At 43.7% G+C, this 26082-nt stretch overlaps 1 protein-coding gene across 1 annotated transcript in view; it reads right to left on the reverse strand.

Moving 5' to 3' along the window:
- Window positions 1–21245: 21245 nt before the first annotated feature.
- LOC128704840 (phosphatidylinositol phosphatase PTPRQ) overlaps window positions 21246–26082 on the reverse strand; it is a 166697-nt gene continuing 161860 nt past the window's right edge. The window contains exon 16 of the mRNA XM_070104419.1: window positions 21246–25835. Within this exon, the coding sequence (XP_069960520.1) occupies window positions 25436–25835 (400 nt within the window). The 3' untranslated portion in view covers window positions 21246–25435. The remainder of the gene's footprint in view (window positions 25836–26082) is intronic.

The following is a 26082-nucleotide window of genomic DNA, read 5'->3' on the forward strand; positions in this document are numbered from 1 at the left end:
CTGCAGCTGGTAGCTTCTACCCTGGCCTGCAGCTGGTAGCTTCTACCCTGGCATGCAGCTGGTAGCTTCTACCCTGGCATGCAGCTGGTAGCTTCTACCCTGGCCTGCAGCTGGTAGCTTCTACCCTGGCATGCAGCTGGTAGCTTCTACCCTGGCATGCAGCTGGTAGCTTCTACCCTGGCATGCAGCTGGTAGCTTCTACCCTGGCATGCAGCTGGTAGCTTCTCCCCTGGCATGCAGCTGGTAGCTTCTACCCTGGCCTGCTGCTGGTAGCTTCTACCCTGGCCTGCAGCTGGTAGCTTCTACCCTGGCCTGCAGCTGGTAGCTTCTACCCTGGCCTGCAGCTGGTAGCTTCTACCCTGGCCTGCAGCTGGTAGCTTCTACCCTGGCATGCAGCTGGTAGCTTCTACCCTGGCATGCAGCTGGTTGCTTCTACCCTGGCATGCAACTGGTAGCTTCTACCCTGGCATGCAGCTGGTAGCTTCTACCCTGGCATGCAGCTGGTAGCTTCTACCCTGGCCTGCAGCTGGTAGCTTCTACCCTAGCATGCAACTGGTAGCTTCTACCCTGGTCTGCAGCTGGTAGCTTCTACCCTGGCCTGCAGCTGGTAGCTTCTACCCTGGCCTGCAGCTGGTAGCTTCTACCCTGGCCTGCAGCTGGTAGCTTCTACCCTGGCCTGCAGCTGGTAGCTTCTACCCTGGCCTGCAGCTGGTAGCTTCTACCCTGGCCTGCAGCTGGTAGCTTCTACCCTGGCCTGCAGCTGGTAGCTTCTACCCTGGCCTGCAGCTGGTAGCTTCTACCCTGGCCTGCAGCTGGTAGCTTCTACCCTGGCCTGCAGCTGGGTTATCAGCCGCTCTCCTGACATATTATCGGCATCACAAGTGTGATTGATTTATGACAAATACTTTTGTTAACTTATTTTTTAACGAATAAACAATAAATACTTCTAAGTCACGCAGAAAAGTGCATCCAACGCTAGTAATCTTTGTAATAATCAAGAGATAAGGAGAAACTCTGGTATTTTCCATCTTCCACAATGTTGACTCCGCTGACCACCAGATGACTCAGTGTTTAAGCAACTGGAATTCACACAAGGAGAGCATACATAGCACAGGAACATAAATCAGATAACTTTTATTTATGTCACTTTCCTTGGATTGAAGTTGAGGCTCCTGAAATATACTCCAGTCATGATTTTGATTGGCGATGAGGAACCGGTGGCTATATTGCCAGTTAGACTGTTAAAGTCTAGCATTTGATATTAATATGTTGTACTGGCCTGTGAGGGAAAAGTTCAGCAGATAGGAGTAGCGAGCGAGTATGCGGTAACGATAGTTTGATTGCCGGCTGCTTGTTAAGGTAGGGTAAGTCTAGCTCCCCCTATCCCCCCCTTTACCCCGCCCCGAATGGTGACGTGTGGGGCTCCGGCCAAACAGTAATCACTCGACTCACAGCTCCCAGCACAACTGTAAGTACAAGCCTGCTTCTATTCTAGTGGACTTATTGGTTGAAAGCTTCACTTTTGACCAATAATAAACTTAGTTAGTCCTTTCAGCCTTGATCTCCATGTTACATGTTTCGATAATCACCACGTCTTTTAGGTATTGTACTTATCATGGAGAGTGATTTCTTAAGCAGTGGGTAACCTGTCTCTCTTTCCAGCTTGGAATGACAGATCGGGTCACCTGCCAACTAACGAGAAGTATTGAAGGAGAAGGACTTTTGCAAAAGTCCGAAGACGTCACTTTCTGGATCTACCTACCTGATTAACAGCCCCTCATCTTTGTAATGGTAAAGAACCTGCGTTCCTGTCATCTGGACTTACTATTCAAGGCTATAGACTCTGTGAAGAACTAGCTGTTGGGTTGTCACCAACACCTGTGACCCCCCCCCCCACATCATCAGTAACGGCTACAATTTCTACAAGACGGTGTCAGCATCAACCAGACACCCCAGTTTACTTGTACATATCAGCGTTGAATTCTAATGTCATTTTTTTTAATTTCTTTTTTCATTTTTCTTTCAAATAGGATACACCTTCATGTTTCACTTTTTATCTTTGTTTTAATAAATAATAAAGTGTTTATCTTTGTGAATTATTATTTCTTTTTCTATTCATTAATTTTCCTGAGGAGGAGCCAGCCTTGGTAATACTGACTGAAGTTGTTACAGGGCTGAGTAAGCCTTCACATGGCCCATGTACCTCATATATGGTGCAGTAAGTACTTCACGTCATTCGTGAACAGTGATGGGAGTACAAGGAGAACTCTTGTAGGTCGAGCAGTGAAACTAAGGTACTGTTAAAATAAGCTAGTGAGATTAAAGACTCCAGTGATTGGTGCCGCAGCAGTTGTGGCAAGATGGCGGCAGTCACGGCACACGACAACTTTGACACAACTGTGCCCGTGATGGCGCCAGTCAACACGAACATAACAGTGTAGTAGTAGTAAGGAGATGAACGTAAGTTGGAGTTAGAAAAAAAGGCATTATTAAAGGTTCTGGCATGTTAATACTGGGCAAGCAAGGCTATGATGAAGGAGTCAGGGAGGTGCTATGTGAAGATGTGGTTGAAGCCAGAAGACACCTAAAGAATGGTTTAATGTCAGAGTTGAAAAAGAGCGTCACTTTTCTGTGTTGAAATGAGAAAGTCAAGGCAGTGTGTGAGAGGTGTTCCGGTGTTCTACTTGTCGTGTTTTGCATGTCAGTGAGATAAGGAGGGTGAGGGTAAAAGATAACGTTCCCAGATGAACTTAAAGATATGAGTGCCTCTGTGTGGGTCTGTGACGCGTGTGTTGTCATGTATGTTGTCTCTGAATTTGAGTGTGGGCGTAGAGCCCAGGATTTTCCTAATGAATTTTCAGAAGGTGATAAGTAGAAGAATTGAGACACTTATGCAACACATGGGAATCTTTATTGAAGAAACGTTTCGCCAAACAGTGGCTTCATCAGTCCAATACAAAGTAGAAATTAGTAAGGAGAGTAGAAGTTTGAGGTAATCAGTCCCTCAACCTGGAATCGATGTGTTCAGTCCATCGCTCTTGTAGGAAGTGCAGCACAGGACCAGAGAGGTGGCTTATATACTGCGGTGAGATGAGTTGAAGCAGGAGGAGGCGGGATCACAGTGGGACCTGCCACTAGTGTAAGTAGGTCGTCGTTCAAAGGTTGGGCAAGCGTTGAAGTCTTTGTACCAAGATCCCAAGATGTTGCACAAGGTGATAAGTGAGCTACGAGGTCTCTTCCAGCTTGTATGGTGAGGTGAATCAAGTGATTGTTGTGGTCTTTGTCTAAGCTGTGGATGATACGGCTACGTAGGAAAGTAAGGTGTCTAAAGACTAGGTTCAATCCGTGGAGTTGTTGAAGTAGCAGTTGTGGAAGCAGATAGAAAGTCATCTTGTTCTAATGAAAGGTTTGAAGAAATTAATGATATTTGTCTTCTTGGGCTTTGTCTGCTGCTTGGGAGATAGTGTTTCTTAACAAGTTGAGATGAGTGTCAGTGTCTGCAACAGGCTTGTTGCAGACAAGAGGAAGTGGTTGTGGGGATGATTATGGGGCTAAATGAAATGTGTAGAATGAGAGGGATATGGTTAGAGCCCAGTGTGGAAGCCTTCCGTTATAGCCTTAGAAGAGTTAACAACAGTGGTAATGAAGCAGGATAAGTGAGACACTTGAGCAACATTCTGGTATCTTTATCATGGAAACTTCTAGCCAGTCAGTGACTTCATCAGCTCAGTACAGAGAAAAACGGTGGAAGATGAAAAAGAATTTGAGGTGATCAGTCCCTCAGCCTGGAGATGATGTGTTCGGTCCAACAGTCTTGATAAAAGTCTTCTACCAACTCAGCTTTGACAGAAGACTTCTATGTTGAGTGATGGAGTGAAAACTTCTCCAGGCTGTGGGACTGATCTCGTCTAACCTCTCATCTTCTAGTGTGTTTTCTCAGAATTTGACTGATGAAGTCACCAACTGTATAAACGTTTCAGGAATAAACATACCCATCTGTTGCTTATTTGTTTCATTTAAAAATATACCGACTTTCTATACCATTTATATTAAAATAACGAGGCAAAATGTCCCGTGAACGGGAGGCTGTGAGTGGAGAGTTAAAGGGGATGCTGAGTTACTGGGGATGCTGACTAACTGGGGATGCTGACTTACTGGGGATGCTGACTTACTGGGGATGCTGACTTACTGGGGATGCTGACTAACTGGGGATGCTGACTTACTGGGGATGCTGACTTACTGGGGATGCTGACTAACTGGGGATGCTGACTTACTGGGGATGCTGACTTACTGGGGATGATGAGTTACTGGTGATGCAGAGTTACTGGGGATGGAGAGTTACTGGGAATGCTGAGTTACTGGGGATGCTGAGTTACTGGGGATGCTGACTAACTGGGGATGCTGACTTACTGGGGATGCTGACTTACTGGGGATGCTGAGTTACTGGGGATGCTGACTTACTAGGGATGCTGAGTTACTGCAGATGATGACTTACAGGGGATGCTGACTTACAGAGGATGCAGAGTTACTGGGGATGCTGAGTTACTGGGGGTGCAGAGTTACTGGGGATGCTGACTTACTGGGGATGCTGACTTACTGAGGATGCTGAGTTACAGGGGATGCAGAGTTACTGGGGATGCTGAGTTACTGGAGATGCTGTGTTACAGGGGATGCTGAGTTACTGGGGATGCTGAGTTACTGGGGATGCTGAGTTACTGGGGGATTCAGAGTTACTGGGGATGGAGAGTTACTGGGGATGCTGAGTTACTGGGGATGGAGAGTTACTGGGGATGCAGAGTTACTGGGGATGCTGAGTTACTGGGGATTTAGAGTTACAGATGATGCAGAGTTACTGGGGATGGAGAGTTACAGGGGATTCAGAGTTACTGGGGATGCTGAGTCACTGGGGACGCTGACTTACTGGGGACGCTGAGTTACTGAGGATGCTGAGTTACTGGGGATGCTGAGTTACTGGGGATGCAGAATTACTGGGGTGCACAGTTACTGGGGATGGAGAGTTACTGGGTATGCTGAGTTACTGGGGATTCAGAGTTACTGGGGATGGAGAGTTAAAGTGGATGCTGAGTTACTGGGGATGCTGACTTACTGGGGATGCTGAGTTACTGGGGATGCTGACTTACTGGGGATGGAGAGTTACTGGTGATGCTGACTTACTGGGGATGCAGAATTACTGTGGAAGTTGAGTAACAGGGGATGCTGAGTTACTTGGGAAGTTTAGTTACTGAGAATGCTGAGTTACTGGGAATGCTGAGTTACATGAGATTCTGACTTACTAGGGATGCTGACTTACTGGGGATGCTGACTTACTGGGGATGCAGGGTTACTGTGGATGCTGAGTTACTGGGGATGCTGAGTTACTGGGGATGCTGACTTACTGGGGATGCTGACTTACTGGGGATGCTGAGTTACTGGGGATGCTGAGTTACTGGGGATGCTGAGTTACTGGGGATGCTGAGTTACTGGGGATGGAGAGTTACTGGGGATGCTGAGTTACTGGGGATGGAGAGTTACTGGGGATGCAGAGTTACTGGGGATGGAGAGTTACAGGGGATGCTGAGTCACTGGGGATGCTGAGTTACTGGGGATGCTGAGTTACTGAGGATGCTGAGTTACTGGGGATGCTGAGTTACTGGGGATGCAGAATTACTGGGGTGCATAGTTACTGGGGATGGAGAGTTACTGGGGATACAGAGTTACTAGGGATGCTGAGTTACTGGGGATTCAGAGTTACTGGGGATGGAGAGTTAAAGTGGATGCTGAGTTACTGGGGATGCTGACTTACTGGGGATGCTGACTTACTGGGGATGGAGAGTTACTGGTGATGCTGACTTACTGGGGATACAGAATTACTGGGGAAGTTGAGTTACAGGGGATGCTGAGTTACTTGGGAAGTTTAGTTACTGAGAATGCTGAGTTACTGGGAATGCTGAGTTACATGGGATTCTGACTTACTAGGGATGCTGACTTACTGGGGATGCTGACTTACTGGGGATGCAGAGTTACTGTGGATGCTGAGTTACTGGGGATGCTGAGTTACTGGGGATGCTGACTTACTGGGGATGCTGAGTTACTGGGGATGCTGAGTTACTGGGGATGCTGAGTTACTGGGGATGCTGAGTTACTGGGGATTCAGAGTTATTTGGGATGGAGAGTTACTGGGGATGCTGAGTTACTGGGGATGGAGAGTTACTGGGGATGCAGAGTTACTGGGGATGCTGAGTTACTGGGGATTCAGAGTTATTTGGGATGGAGAGTTACTGGGGATGCTGAGTTACTGGGGATGGAGAGTTACTGGGGATGCTGAGTTACTGGGGATGCTGAGTTACTGGGGATGGAGAGTTACTGGGGATGCTGAGTTACTGGGGATGCTGAGTTACTGGGAAAGGAGAGTTACTGGGGATGCAGAGTTACTGGGGATGCTGAGTTACTTGGGATTCAGAGTTACTGCAGATGGAGAGTTAAAGGGGATGCTGAGTTACTGGGGATGCAGAATTACTGGGGATGGAGAGTTACTTACTGGGGATCCTGAGTTACTGGGGATGTAGAGTTACTGGGGATGCAAAGTTACAGGGGATGCAGAGTTACTGGGGATGAAGAGTTACTGGGGATGCAGTGTTACTGGGGATGGAGAGTTACTGGGGATGGAGAGTTACTGGGGATGCTGAGTTACTGGGGATGGAGAGTTTCTGGGGATGCTGACTAACTGAGGATGCAGAGTTACTGGGGATGCAGAGTTACTGGGGATGCTGAGTTACTGGGGATGCAGATTTATTGGGGATGCTGAGTTACTGGGGAATGCTGACTTACTGGGGATGCTGAGTAACTGGGGATGCTGAGTTACTGGGGATGCAGATTTACAGGGGATGCAGAGTTACTGGGGATGCAGTGTTACTGGGGATTGAGAGTTACTGGGGATGGAGAGTTACTGGGGATGCTGAGTTACTGGGGATGGAGCGTTACTGGGGATGGAGAGTTTCTGGGGATACTGACTAACTGAGGATGCAGAGTTACTGGGGATGCTGATTTACTGGGGATGCTGAGTTACTGGGGATGCTGACTTACTGGGGATGCTGAGATACTGGGGATGCAGAGTTACTGGGGATGCTGAGTTACGGGGGATGCAGAGTTACTGGGGATGCTGAGTTACTGGGGATGCTGAGTTACTTTGGATGCTAAGTTGCTTGGGATGCTGAGTTAATGGGGATTCAGTTACTGGGGATGCTGAGTTACTGGGGATGCTGAGTTACTGGGGATGCAGAGTTACTGGGGATGCACAGTTACTGGACATGCTGAGTTACTGGGGATGCTGAGTTAGTGGGTATGCTGAGTTACTGGGGATGCTGAGTTGCTTGGGATGCTGAGTTACTGGGGATGCAGTTACTGGGGATGCTGAGTTACTGGGGATGCTGAGTTACTGGGGATGCTGACTTACTGGGGATGCTTAGTTACGGGGGATGCAGAGTTACTGGGGATGCTGAGTTACTGGGGATGCTGAGTTACTTTGGATGCTGAGTTGCTTGGGATGCTGAGTTAATGGGGATTCAGTTACTGGGGATGCTGAGTTACTGGGGATGCTGAGTTACTGGGGATGCAGAGTTACTGGGGATGCACAGTTACTGGAAATGCAGAGTTACTGGGGATGCTGAGTTATTGGGTATGCTGAGTTACTGGGGATGCTGAGTTGCTTGGGATGCTGAGTTACTGGGGATGCAGTTACTGGGGATGCTGAGTTACTGGGGATGCTGAGTTACTGGGGATGCAGAGCTACTGGGGATGCACAGTTACTGGAGATGCAGAGTTACTGGGGATGTTGAGTTACTGTGGATGCTGTGTTACTGGGGATGCAGTTACTGGGGATGCAGAGTTAATGGGGATGCAGAGTTACTGGGGATGTTGAGTTACTGTGGATGCTGTGTTACTGGGGATGCAGTTACTGGGGATGCAGAGTTACTGGGGATGCAGAGTTACTGGGGATGCTGAGTTACTGGGATGCTGAGTTTCTGGGGATGCTGAGTTACTGGGGATGCTGAGATACTGGGGATGCTGAGTTACTGGGGATGCTGAGTTACTGGGGATGCTGAGTTACTGGGAATGCAGAGTTACTGGGGATGCTGAGTTACTTGGGATGCTGGGTTACTGGGGATGCAGTTACTGGGGATGCTGAGTTACTAAGGATGGAGAGTTACTGGGGATGCAGAGTTACTGGGGATTCAGAGTTACTTGAGATGGAGAGTTACTGGGGATGCTGAGTCACTGGGGATGCTGAGTTACTGGGGATGCAGAATTACTGTGGGTGCAGAGTTACTGGGGATGAAGACTTACTGGGGATGCAGAGTTACTGGAGATGCTGAGTTACTGGGGATCCAGAGTTACTGGGGATGGAGAGTTGAAGTGGATGCTGAGTTACTGGGGATGCTGACTTACTGGGGATGCTGAGTTACTGAGGATGCTGAGTTACTGGGGATGCTGAGTTACTGGGGATGCTGAGTTACTGGGGATGCAGAATTACTGGGGTGCAGAGTTACTGGGGATGGAGAGTTACTGGGGATGCAGAGTTACTGGGGATGCTGAGTTACTGGGGATTCAGAGTTACTGGGGATGGAGAGTTAAAGTGGATGCTGAGTTACTGGGGATGCTGACTTACTGGGGATGCTGAGTTACTGGGGATGCTGACTTACTAGGCATGCTGACTTACTGGGGATGGAGAGTTACTGGTGATGCTGACTTACTGGGGATGCAGAATTACTGGGGAAGTTGAGTTAGAGGGGATGCTGAGTTACTGGGGATGCTGAGTTACTGGGGATGCTGAGTTACTGGGGATGGAGAGTTAAAGTGGATGCTGAGTTACTGGGGATGCTGACTTACTGGGGATGCTGAGTTACTGGGGATGCTGACTTACTGAGGATGGAGAGTTACTGGTGATGCTGACTTACTGGGGATGCAGAATTACTGGGGAAGTTGAGTTAGAGGGGATGCTGAGTTACTTGGGAAGTTTAGTTACTGAGAATGCTGAGTTACTGGGAATGCTGAGTTACATGGGATTCTGACTTACTAGGGATGCTGACTTACTGGGGATGCTGACTTACTGGGGATGCTGACTTACTGGGGATGCAGAGTTACTGTGGATGCTGAGTTACTGGGGATGCTGAGTTACTGGGGATGCTGACTTACTGGGGATGCTGAGTTATTGGGGATGCTGAGTTACTGGGGATGCTGAGTTACTGGGGATGCTGACTTACTGGGGGATTCAGAGTTACTGGGGATGGAGAGTTACTGGGGATGCTGAGTTACTTGCGATGGAGAGTTACTGGGGATGCAGAATTACTGGGAATGCTGAGTTACTGGGGATTCAGAGTTACTGAGGATGCAGAGTTACTGGGGATGGAGAGTTACTGGGGATGGAGTGTTACTGGGGATGGAGTGTTACTGGGGATGCTGAGTTACTGGGGATGGAGTGTTACTGGGGATGCTGAGTTACTGGGGATGCTGAGTTACTGAGGGTGTAGAATTACTGGGAGTGCTGAGTTACTGGGGATGGAGAGTTACTGGGGATGCAGAGTTACTGGGGATGCTGAGTTACTTTGATGCTGAGTTGCTGGGAATGCTGAGTTACTGGGGATGCTGAGTTACTGGGGATGCTGAGTTACTGGGGATGCTGAGTTACTTGGGATGCTGGGTTACTGGGGATGCTGAGTTACTGGGGATGCTGAGTTACTGGGGATGCTGAGTTACTTGGGATGCTGAGTTGCTGGGGATGCTGAATTACTGAGGATGCTGAGTTACTGGGGATGCTGAGTTACTGGGGATGCTGAGTTACTGGGGATGCTGAGTTACTGGGGATGCTGAGTTACTGGGGATGCAGAGTTACTGGGGATGCAGAGTTACTGGGGATGCTGAGTTACTGGGGATGCTGAGTTACTGGGGATGCTGAGTTACTGGGGATGCTGAGTTACTGGGGATGCTGAGTTACTTGGGATGCAGAGTTACTATGGATGCAGAGCTACTGGGGATGCTGAGTTACTGGGGATGCAGTTACTGGAGGTGGAGAGTTACTTGGGATGCTGAGTTACTGGGGATGCAGAATTACTGGGGGTGCAGAGTTACTGGGGATGCAGAGTTACTGGGGATGCAGAGTTATTTGGGATGGAGAGCTACTGGGATGCAAAGTTACTGGGGATGCTGAGTTACTGGGGATGCAGAGTTACTGGGGATGCTGAGTTACTGGGGATGCAGAGTTACTGGGGATGCAGAGTTACTAGGGATGGAGAGCTACTGGGATGCAAAGTTACTGGTGATGCTGAGTTACTGGGGATGCAGAGTTACTGGGGATGCTGAGTTACTGGGGATACTGAGTTACTGAGGATGCTGAGTTACTGGGGATGCTGAGTTACTGGGGATGCTGAGTTTCTGGGGATGCTGAGTTAATGGGTATGCTGAGTTACTAGGCATGCAGAGCTACTGGGGATGCTGAGTTACTGGGGATGCAGTTACTGGGGATGGAGAGTTGCTGGGGATGCTGAGTTACTGGGGATGCAGAATTACTGGGGATGGAGAGCTACTGGGATGCAAAGTTACTGGGGATGCTGAGTTACCTATGGATGCAGAGTTACTGGGGATGCTGAGTTACTGGGGATGCAGAGTTACTGGGAATGGAGAGTTACTGAGGATGCAGAGTTACTGGGGATGCAGAGTTACTGGGGATGCTGAGTTACTGGGGATGCAGAGAGTGTAGTACCTTGGTGGAACTGCTCTGGTCAAATGCAAGGGATTAGTTCACAATACACAAATAACTCTCGTTTAGAAGACTGAAACTTGTGCCAACGTGTCCGTCTTGATCCATTAACCAGTCACACTAAAACGAGGAGGGAAGGAAGCCAGAATGTAAACAAGATGTGACGGGTGAAGGGAATGGTTGAGCGCTGTAGTAGTGCAGTGGTAGTACTTGTAGTAATAATGGTAGAAGGCAACAGTGTAAGTAATAGCAGATGTAAATAGGAAAAAATTATAGCACTGTAGTAGATAACAGAAGAGCACTGCAGGAGACTACCGAGTCAAGGAGATGATACTAATTTGTGGATAAATAAAACCATTGCTGGGCAAAACAGATTTGGAGTATTAGAGAAACTTGGGTCGTGGAAGTGCGTTCCAGTAATGGTCTTAAAGAAACGCTTAAGAGACAACATGGGACTCGGATCCTGGAGAACGCTGATAGAGACAAATTTCTCTTCAAAGTGTGTAGATAACCTATCAACAAGGACGATCTTATATATTTCTATTCACACCAAGAGCCCACTCTAAAAAAGGAGTCATTATTGGCTTCTTTCTGAGATTTCTTTGCATCTCCAGTCCTTGTTTTCTTGAAGAATCATCTACATAAGAAGCCTACACACGTCTTCAGTTTCCATCTTTCTTCATCCGGGATTGCAGACTCAAACTATCTTCAACAAATCCCCCTCTAAGGAGTTCATAATGATCCCATGTGGGGATGTTGCCACGAATACTCGCCAGGTATTTGCTAAGAGCAAATACATATTTCCACCACGAACACATCAACTATTAAATACCTTGCAATGAAACGTAGCCCCAAACTTCTAACTTTCCACAGCGGCGTCTACACCATCCCCTGTGGATACTGTTCCAAGAAATATGTAGGGGAAACAGGCAGAAATTTTTCGGTCCCCCTGAACGAACATCGAAACATCAGCAACAGAGAAGACCTAAGGTACGATTGTGTCTGCAGGGAATCCATGGGAAATTTGATGAATTGGGATGAGCAACATCTCGTCCTCACCGAACAAGACCTTAGACGAGTACGATGTCTGGAAGCCTCGCTGATGTCCGTCACCGATACCATATGGCATTCTACAGGTCAACATGTGTCACACCTCCACTCTCCGCCTATATATTCTGCTGTTTTAACCTCTGCGTGTTAGAAGTGATCAAGGTCCCAGGACCCAAACGTTTTCTAATAAATATGTCGTAGTGTTTCCTCAGGTGTCTTTCTAAAGCAATGTGTAATGTCTATATTCTGAAGATAGGAAGGCAAGGTAATGACACGGTGGATCAGCAGTTACTGGACAACAATGTCTCTGGATTTCTAGAGATTTATTTAGTGACCGAGAGATGGTCTGTGTTAATCTCTTCTTCTGGTCACTATATTATATCTTGGTGGGAATTGGCCAATGACACTTTGCAACACAATTTTTGTTCCTGGGAAATAAGTGTTATTTTCCAACTCCTTTTATTGCAAAACAATAGAAAATGTCCATTATTCCTTTTAAGCTTTGCTTTTGTGGCTTACACGATGATTTTTTTATTTTTTTGCTAGTTAAAGTTAAAACTGAGCAGTTTTTCTAGATTTACGAGCAGCAACAAATTACTTTCCAGTTTAAGCCCCCAAATATAGTCTCCCATCATGTTTTTATTATTAATTATTATCACACTGGCCGATTCCCACCAAGGCAGGGTGGTCCGAAAAGAAAAACTTTCACCATCATTCACTCCATCACTGTCTTGCCAGAAGGGTGCTTTACACTACAGTTTTTAAACTTCAACATTAACATCCCTCCTTCAGAGTGCAGGTACTGTACTTCCCATCTCCAGGACTCAAGTCCGGCCTGCCGGTTTCCCTGAATCCCTTCATAAATGTTACTTTGCTCACACTCCAACAGCACGTCAAGTATTAAAAACCGTTTGTCTCCCTTCACTCCTATCAAACACGCTCACGCATGCCTGCTGGAAGTCCAAGCCCCTCGCACACGAAACCTCCTTTACCCCCTCCCTCCAACCTTTCCTAGGCCGACCCCTACCCCGCCTTCCTTCCACTACAGACTGATATACTCTTGGAGTTATTCTGTTTCGCTCCATTCTCTCTACATGTCCGAACTACCTCAACAACCCTTCCTCAGCCCTCTGGGCAACAGTTTTGGTCCATCATGTTTTCATTATAAGATCCCTGATATCTGTGTTCAAAGTTCAATATATCTTGGTGGAAGCGCTCCCCTTGCTGCTCTGAGTATGCTCCCATATTCTCCTTGAAATTTTCAAGATGAGCATCAAGGATAGAGACCTTAAGGGACATCCTACAGCTTATCAGACCATAACTTTTTACCAAGGTCTCAACACGTTCCACATATGCGGTGAATGGTTTTGAAAACCGACAAGTTGAAGAATTGAGACACATGTGCAACAATTGGGAATCTTTATTGAAGAAACGTTTCGCCACACAGTGGCTTCGTCAGTCCAATACAGAGGAGAAATGGGTAAGGAGAGGAGGAGTTCGAGGTTGAGGGACTGATTACCTCGAACTCCTCCTCTCCTTACCCATTTCTACTTTGTATTGGACTGATGAAGCCACTGTGTGGCGAAACGTTTCTTCAATAAAGATTCCCATGTGTTGCACAAGTGTCTCAATTCTTCAAGTTCCACATAATTGTCAGCCTTGTTGGTGCTCAGAAAGCCCTGTGCTACAACAACAAAACTCTCCCAGGCTTCCTTTTCCTTCTCTGTTAGCTTCTTTGGTAATTCTGAACACTCCATGATTTTCCTGACTTGTGGTCCAGTGAAGATGCCAGCCTTCACCCTTGTCTCTGATAGCCTGGGAAAGAAGTCTTTAACATACATGAGGACTGCTGACTCTTTGTCAAGAGCTGTAACAAATTTTCATTAACCCTAGTTTGATGTGTAATGGAGGGAACGGAATCTTTTGAGGAACTACCAATGGTTTATGTTTGACATTATGTCTTCCTACTGAGAACTCAGTCCTTTGAGGCCAGTGTTTCCTCTGGTAATATGCTGCTCTGTGTCTACTGGCCCAATGACAGAGATAACAGGGAAACTTGGTAAAACCTCCTTGAAGTCCCATAAAAAATGCCACTATTTTGAAGTCTCCAATAACGTCCCAGTCATACTTACCATAGTTCAAAGCTTCCAGTAGAAGTTTGACACTCTTGTAGTCCTCCTTAAGATACACTGAATGAGCCAAAGGAATAGATGGATATTTGTTCCTATTGTGCAGAAGTATAGCTTTTAGGCTTCTGGAGGAGTTGTCAGTGAAGAATCTCCACTCACCTGGATTGCATGCAATGTCAGTTGCATCAAACAGGCCTGATACATCATTACAGTAGCACAACCTGTCTTCATTAGTGAACAAGCTCGAGAAATGTTGGTGACGTTTTCTTTGGCTTGTCACTTGCATACTTTCATCTACCAAGTCCCACTTCTTGAGCCTTGAAATCAAAAGCTCTGCATTTGACTTTGTCAAACCAAGATCTCTGATAAGGTCATTGAGGTCTGTTTAGTTTGTGTAGTAAGGATTCCTCCCAACAGCTGCATCTGTGAGATCATAGACTTGTTCACTCTGCTCTTCTTTCTGATTTGCTGCTTTCTTTTTCTGACAGTTGACTTTTTTCTGGAGGTGTAGGTACAGGAAGACCATCACTGTATGGTACTGGTGCAATAGAAGAGGGAAGGTCTGGATAAGAAATAGCAGGTGCATTTTTCCCAGTTCGGTGTTTGGAAGGATCCAGCACCAGCCAGAAGTAGCAGTTGGTTGAGTGATCAGTGGGTTCACACCATATTCTAGCAACACCAAATTTTGTGGATCTTTTTCTCCGCTATATAATCCTGTAAAAGAACAAAATAATTAGTTTCTGTTACATATCATTTACAAAATGTTCCTGTTCAAGATTTCACCCTTCATATAACTAATGACTTCCTTACCTTCCAATATTTTCTTACAATGATCACCAGCAACATGAGGCGCCCAGGTCTTGTCTTGGTCACCAACTGACATGACAACATGTGGCATGCAAAGAGTACGTAACCTTTATTCGGCGCATGTACACACCCTCATTTACAGGCTATCTTCCCCAACCAGCGAACCAGGTTGCTAAGAGTTGATGATGGGGCCCCGTCGTTCAACTAGTGACCAGGTTCTAGCCAATAAGAAGATGGTTTTGGCAATCGCAGAGGTTATGTGGGTACCGCTCTCCTGTCTGCCCTTGTCATTCCCATTCTAGAGCTGGTTGAAGCACGGTCTGCTATCTTGTGGCTTCTATTTCTGCTTTGCTTACCGTGGAGTGCACTATACTTATCACTGTACATAGTGTACATATTGCTGTTCTGAATTGGTGAAGGATAATAAAAGTCTAAACTTTTTCTACTGTGTTTATTTGCTCCCATTACACCCTGGGTAACAGGCCATTTGGAATCCTGGGTTGTAATATGGGTAGCCTGTCCGAGAGCTGGAGCTGGACTTAGAGAAACGGTTGAGTTTAGGGTGAAGCTCGTAGCAGGAACATTGTGCAGCTTGCTGACTGGCATTGCTTTAAAAATTTTGCGTGTCAGTTGCTTTATGATCAGCCTTGCTATTGTGTGATCGTTCAACAGCTCGCTACTAGCTTGTTCGGTGTGCTCGCTTCGCTACGGTCAATCTTCTAGAACAGTGTAGCTGTCTGGCATTGCTTTACAAATTTTGCGTGTCAGTTGTTACTAGCCTGTTCGGTGTGGAGAATTTTGCAGTCAGCTTTGCTTGTATGCGTATTCTGCAATCGTACTGTGCATAGCTAAGCGTGTTCTGCAAAGTAACGTGTTACGTTGGGGTATTCTGCAATCGTACTGTGCATAGCGAATAACTTATGCCACCTAGACGAGTCAGACGTCTGGTGTCGGCATATACTTTGCATAACCTACCTAAATTGTCCCTACAGCGTTGTTGGCAAATTGCTCGTTCCATTGGCATTACATACAAACGCACTCTCACAGCTGCGCAACTGCGTTCACTGATTGCTGACAAACTTATAGAAGAAGAGATGGCACATCAGACTCCTCCCTCTACGGGAGCTAGGGCAAAAACTCCTATGTTCTCGCAGGAGGAAGATGATACTCCTACGGAGCAAAATGGTCAGTATAGTGCAGCTGGGTTGTCTCAAGGTGAATCAGCGTCGTTGGCACTTGAGCTGGCAAAAATCAATCTTGAGCAAACTAGGGAACAGAGAGCATTCGCAAGGGAAGAATTTGATAGGGAAAGAGAAAGGAGGCAGTTTTCGCATTCTGTAAATAATTTTAGTTTACAGAAAGCAGTACAGTTTGTTCCCCGCTTCAATGAGGCCGAACCAGAGCAATTTTTCGAAAGCTTCGAAAATCAGGCTCGAGCCTTGAGGTGGCCGGAACAGCATTGGGCATCGTTGGTTCATACAGCATTATCGGGTAAGGCACAGGAATTTACGTCAGTATTAAATGACGCTGAATTCTCTGATTATCAAGTAGTGAAGACCACAGTGTTGGGAGCATATACGTGTATCCCAGCCAAATACCGCAAGAGTTTTAAATTGGGCAGACGACAGCTTGGTCAATCCCTAGTGGACTTTGTGAGACAGCAAACCAAAGCTTTTACCAGCTGGTATAAAGCAAGTGGTGTCTCTACCTTTGAGGAGCTGGTGCAGCTTATTCTGATTGATAACCTGCTGGAGTCTGTGGGACCAGAGGTTCGAGTCTTTCTGCAGGATCGTGACTTAACCACTGCATTGGAGGCAGCCAGGTTGGCTGATACCTTCGAAACTAACCGCTCCTTGTCCGAGCGGTCCCGTCTCTCTTTTCAACAGCCTGGCATGAGCAGAGATCGTCAACCTTGGAGAATGAAGTGCCAGCCGGAGGGAGAACGTCTACGTCAGCCAACCAAGTCACCTGGTGAGCCACGCTTCTCAACATATGGTCCACCTGCGGAGAGGCAAACTACTCATGGTGCATCTCGACAACAGTATCCAGAGAGACACCAGCCAGAACGACACCATTTGCAACGTCAACAGGGAGTAAAGGGCAAGCCTATCGTCTGCTTCAGGTGCAATAAAGTAGGTCACATCAGTCCCAACTGCCCCCATAAACCCCAACCCATTGGGAAAATCTCTAATATCCCTAGTAACATGTCCCCTAGAGAAGTAGAAAAAGGTATGGCCCCTTATTATTGCAAGAGTCTTATTTCCCTTCAGGAAAACTCAGAAACAACTAAAGTAAAGACCTTTAGAGATACTGGAGCATATTGCTCACTTGTAAGAGAGGGAATATTACCCCTTTCAGAGAATACTTCTTTGAATTCCTCTGTTTTATTGGAAGCATTTGGAGGAGCTATATATTCTGTTCCTTTGCATAAAATTTATGTACAGTGCAAATATTACACTGGGTACTTGACTGTAGGTGTCTCAAAAGGATTCCCCATGAAAGATGCAGTGTTATTACTGGGTAATAACATTACTACTGTTAGTTCGTGTCCTGAACCTATAATGATTAATTCTTCTCCGGTGTTGGCCATAACTCGGGCAACATCCCAAGGGTTGTCTGGAGAGAATGTTGACCTATCCTTGGACGACTCCGATCTCGGAATAGCCACATTGTTTTACGAGGAAAACTGGCCAGAGCCTCGTAGATCAAGTGAACAGACCCCGATCAAGCCTTCCTATTCCCAGGTTGCAGGATTGCCAGATGTCTCTGTTTCCATGCCCGAGGGACTGTCCTTCCGGGAGGAACAACGAAAGGACCCTTCTTTAAAATTCGCTTTTGAGGCAGCCATGGGTAAATCCTCTTTGGGTCATCCGGTCAAGTATGAAGTTAAAAACGATTATTTGATCTGCACTGAGACTGGTAAGGAGATAGAGGGCCGGCAATTGTATGACAGGTTAGTGGTTCCAACAAAGTATAGACCTCAAATATTAAATATAGCTCATAATACGTCATTAGGAGGTCACTTAGGAATTACAAAAACCTTGTATAGAATCACAAAAGAATTTTATTGGCCAAAATTAAAGAAAGATGTGAAGAATCATATTAGGTGTTGCCGAGAATGTCAGCAAGTTCGAAAACCTGGACATTCCATTAAACCTCCACCTCTCCAACCTATACCTGCTGATGGAGAACCTTTTGCAGATTTAATTATAGATTGTGTAGGTCCACTACCTAGGTCAAAGTCTGGAAATCAATATTTATTTACGATTATGGATAAAGTAACCAGATATCCTGAAGCAATTCCCATGCGTAGTATTAATACTAAAGCTATTCTCAAAGCTTTAACCAAATTCATTTCTTGTTTTGGCATTCCTAAAACTATTCAAAGTGATCAAGGTACTAACTTTACTGCCAAAGCATTTAGGGAAGTATTAACTAGGTTAGGGATAATCCACAACTTATCCACTGCCTATCATCCTCAGTCCCAAGGCGCCTTGGAAAGATTCCACCAGACATTAAAAACAATGATGAGAAGTTTTTGCATGCACTTTCCTACAGACTGGGATGAATCACTACCTTTGTTGCTGTTCTCAGTACGAGAAACGGTGCAAGAGTCTACAGGGTATAGTCCTTTTGAGCTGATCTTTGGGCACAATGTACGAGGTCCTCTTCGGGTGCTCAAAGAAGGATGGATGGGAGAAGACGTTAGCTCAACACTCTACAATCCGTCTTCAAGGTTGCAGGTGGCACGTCAGTTAGCCAAGGCTAACCTAAAGACAGCTCAAAGCAAGATGAAACAGAGGTATGACAGAAGTGCACAATTCTGCTCCTTCCATCCAGGAGACAAGGTGTTGGTGCAGGAACCTATACCTGGCCACACCTTGAAAGCTAGATTTACGGGACCTATGCAGATTGTAAGTAGATTATCTGATGTAAATTATGTGGTAGCTCCCATTGATAAGATCTCAAAAACTAAAACTTACCACATTAATCAAATAAAGGCCTTTCATACACCAGATAAAGTCCCAGTAATGACTCTGTCCTCTACCTCTGAGGACAACTCTGACTCTTTGCACTCTATCTCTGAAATTAATATTAAACTTTCAAATTCTGTCCTCCTCAAGGATCCTAGCCCTTTAATGGAGGGATTATCTGAAACGCAAGCAACAAATTTAACTGAGCTTCTACAGTCATATCCTAATATTTTTTTCGGATGTGCCGAAAAAATGTACGTTAGGTTACCATGATGTAGATGTGGGAAACTCTAAACCAATTAAACTCTCCCCCTACAGAGCTAATCCTGAAAAGCAAAGGTTGCTTCAGCAGGAAGTAGAATTTTTGTTAAAGCATGGTTTAGTGGAGGAGTCATCTAGTCCATGGGCTTCACCGTGCATCCTTGTGAAGAAGGCTGATGGAGGGTTTCGTATGTGTACAGACTACCGTAAAGTGAACGAGGTCACAATTACAGATACTTACCCTCTTCCTCGTCTGGATGACGTAATTGACTTTGTGGGTAAGGCTACATTTGTGTCCAAATTAGATCTCCTTTAAGGCTACTATCAGGTACCTTTGACAGATAAGGCGAAGGAAATCTCTGCCTTCGTAATTCCAGGAGGTCATTATCAATACACAGTTACCCCCTTCGGAATGAAAAATTCCCCCTCTTCATTCCAGAAACTTATCCATAAGGCTATTAAAGGACTTGAAGGCACGGCAGCGTACCTAGATGATATTGTTGTGGTGTCTGATACTTGGGATCAACACCTACTTAGACTTAAGGCTCTGTTTGAGACCTTTAAGAGTTCCCATTTAACAGTTAATTTATCTAAATCTTCCTTTGGTCAGGCCATTGTCACTTTTCTAGGCCGTGAAGTAGGTAGTGGTAAAGTTGCACCTAAACTTGCTAAAGTTCTTTCTATTAAAGATTATCCAGTTCCTCATGATAGGAAATCTCTTCAACGTTTCCTAGGCATGATAGGATTTTACAGAAGATTCTGTAAGGATTTCTCAGATATTGTAGCCCCTCTTACCTCTCTTACCAGTTACAAAGTTCCCTTTAATTGGACCTCAGACTGTAACATTGCTTTTAATAAAGCAAAAAGATTATTGTGTACTGCACCCATTCTCTTGTCTCCAGACTTCTCCAAACCTTTTTCATTACAGGTTGATGCTTGTGAGTCTGGGGTTGGGGCAGTACTATTACAAATCGGGAACAAGGAGTTGCAGCCTGTAGCATACTTTTCAGCCAAGTTCCAGCCACATCAGAGGGCTTACTCTACCATTGAAAAAGAAGCCCTCGCGCTGATACTGGCTTTGGAGCATTTCGATGTTTATGTGGGCCAGACATCGCAGGTGGTCACAGTCTACAGTGATCACAATCCTCAAGTATATCTCCAAGCAATGAAGAACAACAACACAAGGCTTATGCACTGGACGCAAAGGCTGCAACCATATAATATTTCCATTAAATATATTGCCGGCAAAGAAAATATGTTGGCAGACTCTTTATCTAGAGTATAATATATTATTTAGGTTAGGATGTTATTTGTGGTAACCCCTTTTCACGCTCTTTCTTTTTTATCCCCAGGTGTGGGGTTTTTTTTTTAGTGAGGGGATGCGGGCTACCGTCCGCCTGTATCTTGGACCTATGCTAGCCTGTCTGACTGCTGTCTCACTCTAAGTTTAGGGTTTGGCTTTTGGTCACGAGAAAGGCTGAGCTCTATCTAAGAGTTGGATGGTGGAGAGGAAAGGCGGTCCCATTATTTTGTGCCATGGCGGCACGGTTACCACTGGGAGGTGGCAGCCTAATCCTGAGCCTTCTCGGGGTGGGGGTGTGGCATGCAAAGAGTACGTAACCTTTATTCGGAGCATGTACACACCCTCATTTACAGGCTATCTTCCCCAACCAGCGAACCAGGTTGCTAAGAGTTGATGATGGGGCCCTGTCGTTCAACTTGTGACCAGGTTCTAGCCAATAAGAAGATGGTTTTGGCAATTGCAGAGGTTATGTGGGTACCACTCTCCTGTCTGCCCTTGTCATTTATTTGCTCACATTACACCCGGGGTAACAGGCCATTTGGAATCCTGGGTTGTAATACAACATATGCTTTGTAACCTTCACACATTTTTGTAGATGCTGTTACAGAGAACTTCTTTGCTCTTGTCTTTATAAACTGACCACATATGTAGCAGAATGTATCTGGAGAATGATCGCGGCCTCGTGATGCCATTTCACTTCTTCTGATGTGTCTTCTCAGGCAGCCAGAGCTGAACTGAATGTTGATTTGTGATCCCATGTTTTTATATTTGTCAAGCAAAACCTTAGAACATAATAGTTTTAGTCTTTCTTGAAGTGTTCCAGAAATGTCCTGACCACAGAAGTTCTGGGATCAAAATTGCTTTTTTTAAATTTTCTTTGATTATAAAGAACTGGGAAATGATGTTTATTTCCCAGGAATACAACAAAAGTGAAATTTTGTTACATAATGTAACACAGAGACTCAAACTTTATTTAATTATCATTTTATTACCACTACTAATAATATTTACATTTAACAAAACATTTGATATAATTTATATATTTTCCAGTCAAGAAAACATTAAAGTAAAAATTTTGCTTTAAACAATAATTTATTTACTATATATACAACCTATTTATATAATGAATTAAGATGGGTCAATAAAGCTACATCACAGAGTTTACTGAATCTTCATAATGATCGGCAAAATTTACAACTAAAATTCTTTCTACATTTATATTAATTTAAGAACTCCAACGTTATATTAAACTTATTATCTATCAACACATACATATATTACAGTAATATAAAATATTTACAATATAATCAGTATTAATTCCAGTTGTTTTGACAATATCAAGTTAAAAAAAAAAACAGGAGAACTAGTGGCACTAGGCAAGTTATTAATAAATGAGAGATATAAACACTTGTAACTTTGTCACAAATTATTTTAGTGCTTAACATGTTAGTAACAATTGGGTATTTCTCTTGTTGAGACGTTTCTCCTACAGAGTAGGTTTCTTCAGTCAGATACAGAGGCAGCAAGAACAATGGTATAGTTGTATAGTAGTTGAGGTGGTCAGTCGACTGACCACATCGAATATTTTCCCTCCAAAGTTGATGGATTGATTATATCATTTTCAATTCACTACAACACCTCCTGCCTCTGTATTTGATTGATTGATTGATGAGGCTTATCCTGTAAGCGGAACATTTCAACAGGAAAGGTATCCAGTTGATGAACGAGTGTCTTAACATCAATCTGTGGGTATTTTATGCATTTTTTAGCACTAATAACTTTCTCTGGCGTCTTATAAAAAGCAGCTATCGTACAGTACAGAAGTTACCATCATTGTATCTTATACACAATCAAAAATCCCTGTAATGTGTATTTGTAGATCCTTAGGAAACTCGTCAGCACTTAGTTATTAGTTATTCTATAGAAAATTTTTCTCATGTTACTGTTAACAAGTTAACATTATGTACCTTACTGCCTCATGTTACTGTTAACAAGATAACACTATGTACCTTACTGCCTCATGTTACTGCTAACAAGTTAACACTATGTACCTTACAGCCTTTTGTTAATGTATCTTAATCACTCGCTAGGTACCTTCATTTCTCATATTACTGCTAACCACTTGACAATCTAGGAAATTTTCTTTCTTATGTTGCTGCTAACTTATTCCCTCAATAGGTACTTTCATTTATAAAGTTGTGAGTACCTCATAACTTACTAGATACCATCCTCTCTCAGGTTGCTGCTAACTTCTAGGTGTCTTTTATTTTCTCACGGCTGCTAACATTCACATACCAGGTACCTAACCTTCATCACATAAGTGATACAATATTCACATACCAGGTACCTAACCTTCATCACATAAGTGATACAATATTCACATACCAGGTACCTAACCTTCATCACATAAGTGATACAATATTCACATACCAGGTACCTAACCTTCATCACATAAGTGATACAATATTCACATACCAGGTATCTAACCTTCATCACATAAGTGATACAATATTCATATACCAGGTACCTAACCTTCATCACATAAGTGATACAATATTCATATACCAGGTACCTAACCTTCATCACATAAGTGATACAATATTCACATATCTGGTACCTAATTATCTCAGGTTAGTGCTAAAATGTCCACATTACAGGTGTTTGCTCATCTAATGTTGGTACTAAAACAATCAGACATCAGGTACCTTCCCAGCCTCACGTTAGTGCTGAAATATTCCCATAACATGTACCTACCCATCTATTTACAGTGTTAAAATATTATTCACTAGGTTCCTTCAATACTTACTCTCCTGAATTGTTCTCTTAATTTAGTGTCACAATATTCTTACATTTGGTAACTTCTAAACTTAAGAAATAATGATAAAACATGTAAATAAAGACAAAAGTTAATTATTCTTAAAAAAATATTTTTATAGCACTTAGAATAAACTAATTTAAGTTAACTCGGAAAAATGGCCAGAAAATCCACTTAGTTATAGATAAAATACAATATGTAACTGTCTTCATGGTTATATGTAAAGTGCACTATATAAGTACGGTAATGATTATAGGTACAGTGTGATACTTAGCAGTTGTCAATTATTATAGGCAAAGCTTTGTGTATACTATTAAATAATATGTATATTGCAATATCTAAATCTTAACTGTTTATCGAATTTATATGATTTAATATAAATAATATTGCAATCCATCCAATTACGTTAGATGTCGTGAAGAAATATACTGAATACAGTCTCTGAAATTTAACATTGTGACTGACGAGATATAATTCGTTGATAAGTAATCTAGCCGCAATTTGTTCCACATTGATACAAATATTTGTCTAACATTATTTTAGTAAAATTACGATACTTCAAAGGGGAATCATACAGTTAAATGTATGAGATTTGGACTCATTACTGCTTTGTAAGTCATTAGTAGCCTCACGTTTATTGTGGTAAGTCATTAGTAGTCTCACGTTTATTGTGTTAAGTCATTAGTAGCCTCACGTTTATTGTGGTAAGTCATTAGTAGCCTCAGTCTTATTGTGGCAAGTCATTAGTAGCCTCACGTTTATTGTGGTAAGTCATTAGTAGTCTCACGTTTATTGTGTTAAGTCATAAGTAGCCTCACGTTTAGTGTGGTAAGTCATTAGCATTCTCACGTTTATTGTGTTAAGTCATTAGTAGCCTCACGTTTAGTGTGGTATGTCATTAGTAGCCTCCCGTTTTTTGTGTTAAGTCATTAACAGCCTCATGTTTATTGTGGTAGGTCATTAGTAGCCTCACGTTTATTGTGGTAAGTCATTAGTAGCCTCACGTTTACTGTGGTAAGTCATTAGTAGCCTCACGTTTACTGTGGTAAGTCATTAGTAGCCTCACGTTTACTGTGGTAAGTCATTTTTTGTCTCACGTTTATTGTGGTAAGTCATCAGTAGCCTCACGTTTATTGTGGCAAGTCATTTGTAGCCTCAGGTTTACTGTGGTAAGTCATTTGTAGCCTCACGTTTATTGTGGTAAGTCATTAGTAGCCTCACGTTTATTGTGGTAAGTCATTAGTAGCCTCACGTTTATTGTGGTAAGTCATTAGTAGCCTCATGTTAATTGTGGTAAGTCATTAGTAGTCTTACGTTTATTGTGGTAAGTCATTAGTAGCCTCACGTTTATTGTGGTAAGTCATTAGTAGCCTCACGTTTATTGTGGTAAGTTATCAGTAGCCTCACGTTAATTTTGGCCAGTCATTAGTAGCCTCACGTTTATTGTGGTAAGTCATCAGTAGCCTCACGTTAATTGTGGTAAGTCATTAGTAGCCTCACGTTAATTGTGGTAAGTCATTAGTAGCCTCACGTTTATTGTGGTAAGTCATCAGTAGCCTCACGTTTATTGTGGTAAGTCATTAGTAGCCTCAGGTTAATTGTGGTAAGTCATTAGTAGCCTCACGTTTATTGTGGTAAGTCATTAGTAGCCTCACGCTTATTGTGGTAAATCATTAGTAGTCTAATGCTTATTGTGGTAAGTCATTAGTAGCCTCACGTTTATTGTGGTAAGTCATTGGTAGCCTCACGTTTATTGTGGTAAGTCATTAGTAGTCTAACGCTTATTGTGGTAAGTCATTAGTAGCCTCATTTTTATTGTGGCAAGTCATTAGTAGCCTCACGTTTATTGTGGTAATCATTAGTAGCCTCACGTTTATTGTGGTAAGTCATTAGTAGCCTCAAGTTTATTGTGGTAAGTCATTAGTAGCCTCACGTTTATTGTGGTAAGTCATCAGTAGCTTCAAGTTTGCTGTGGCAAGTCATTAGTAGCCTCACGTTTGTTGTGGAAAGTCATTAATAGCCTCACGTTTATTGTGGTAAGTTATTAGAAGCCTCACGTTTATTGTGATAAGTCATTAGTAGCCTCACGTTTATTGTGGTAAGTCATTAGTAGCCTCAATTTTATTGTGGCAAGTCATTAGTAGCCTCACGTTAATTGTGGCAAGTCATTAGTAGCCTCACGTTTATTGTGGTAAGTCATTAGTAGCCTCACGTTAATTGTGGTAAGTCATTAGTAGCCTCACGTTTATTGTGCTAAGTCACTAGTAGCCTCACGTTTATTGTGGTAAGTCATTAGTTGAATCACGTTTATTGTGGTATTTGGAGGATGATGGTTTATTATTCTCAATTGTGCATTTGCCAGCGGGCGTTGTTTGTCCTGGCTCCACCGTTCAACTCTCTTGCACGAGAAACCCCGTTTCTTCTTGGTTCATATTCCAGTGACGCATTGCTTGTTCTACGAGAAGCTAGAGGATTTCTCCTTGCATTTTGCCATCGTGAAGCATTGTTTCCATTATAGCGTGCATACTGATTTCTCGTAGCACCTTGCACTGCTGGCACATTGCCATTTCTTTCGACCATACGTGTCTCGTCAGCATAAGGTGGCTGTGGTTCATTTCTATGTGTAGAGTACATACTGGGTCTTGAACCATACGCTGATGGAGTAAAGTAACTTCTTATGCTTGAAAATCTCGTCGATGGTTCAGGTGGCCGATTGATTGGTCTTGTGTGGCTCATATCAGACCTGAAAATAATAATGAAGTTCCATAATAGTGAAAAAATGTGTAATAATATTTTTTATTTTAAAAATTCTTATGGCATTTAATAATAATACTACTACTATTAATAATAGTAATAGTCTTCTTCAGATAGACAACAGAGTTTGCATAAATAGGAAGAAAACAGTGACTCGTCAAAAAGCGAAGTTCCATTGGGATCATTGTTGGTCCCACCGTTGTTCAAAATGCACATACAGGACATAGATGAGGGAA

The sequence above is a fragment of the Cherax quadricarinatus genome, chromosome 91 (genome assembly GCF_038502225.1).
Source record: "Cherax quadricarinatus isolate ZL_2023a chromosome 91, ASM3850222v1, whole genome shotgun sequence".
Taxonomy (NCBI): Eukaryota; Metazoa; Arthropoda; class Malacostraca; order Decapoda; family Parastacidae; genus Cherax; species Cherax quadricarinatus.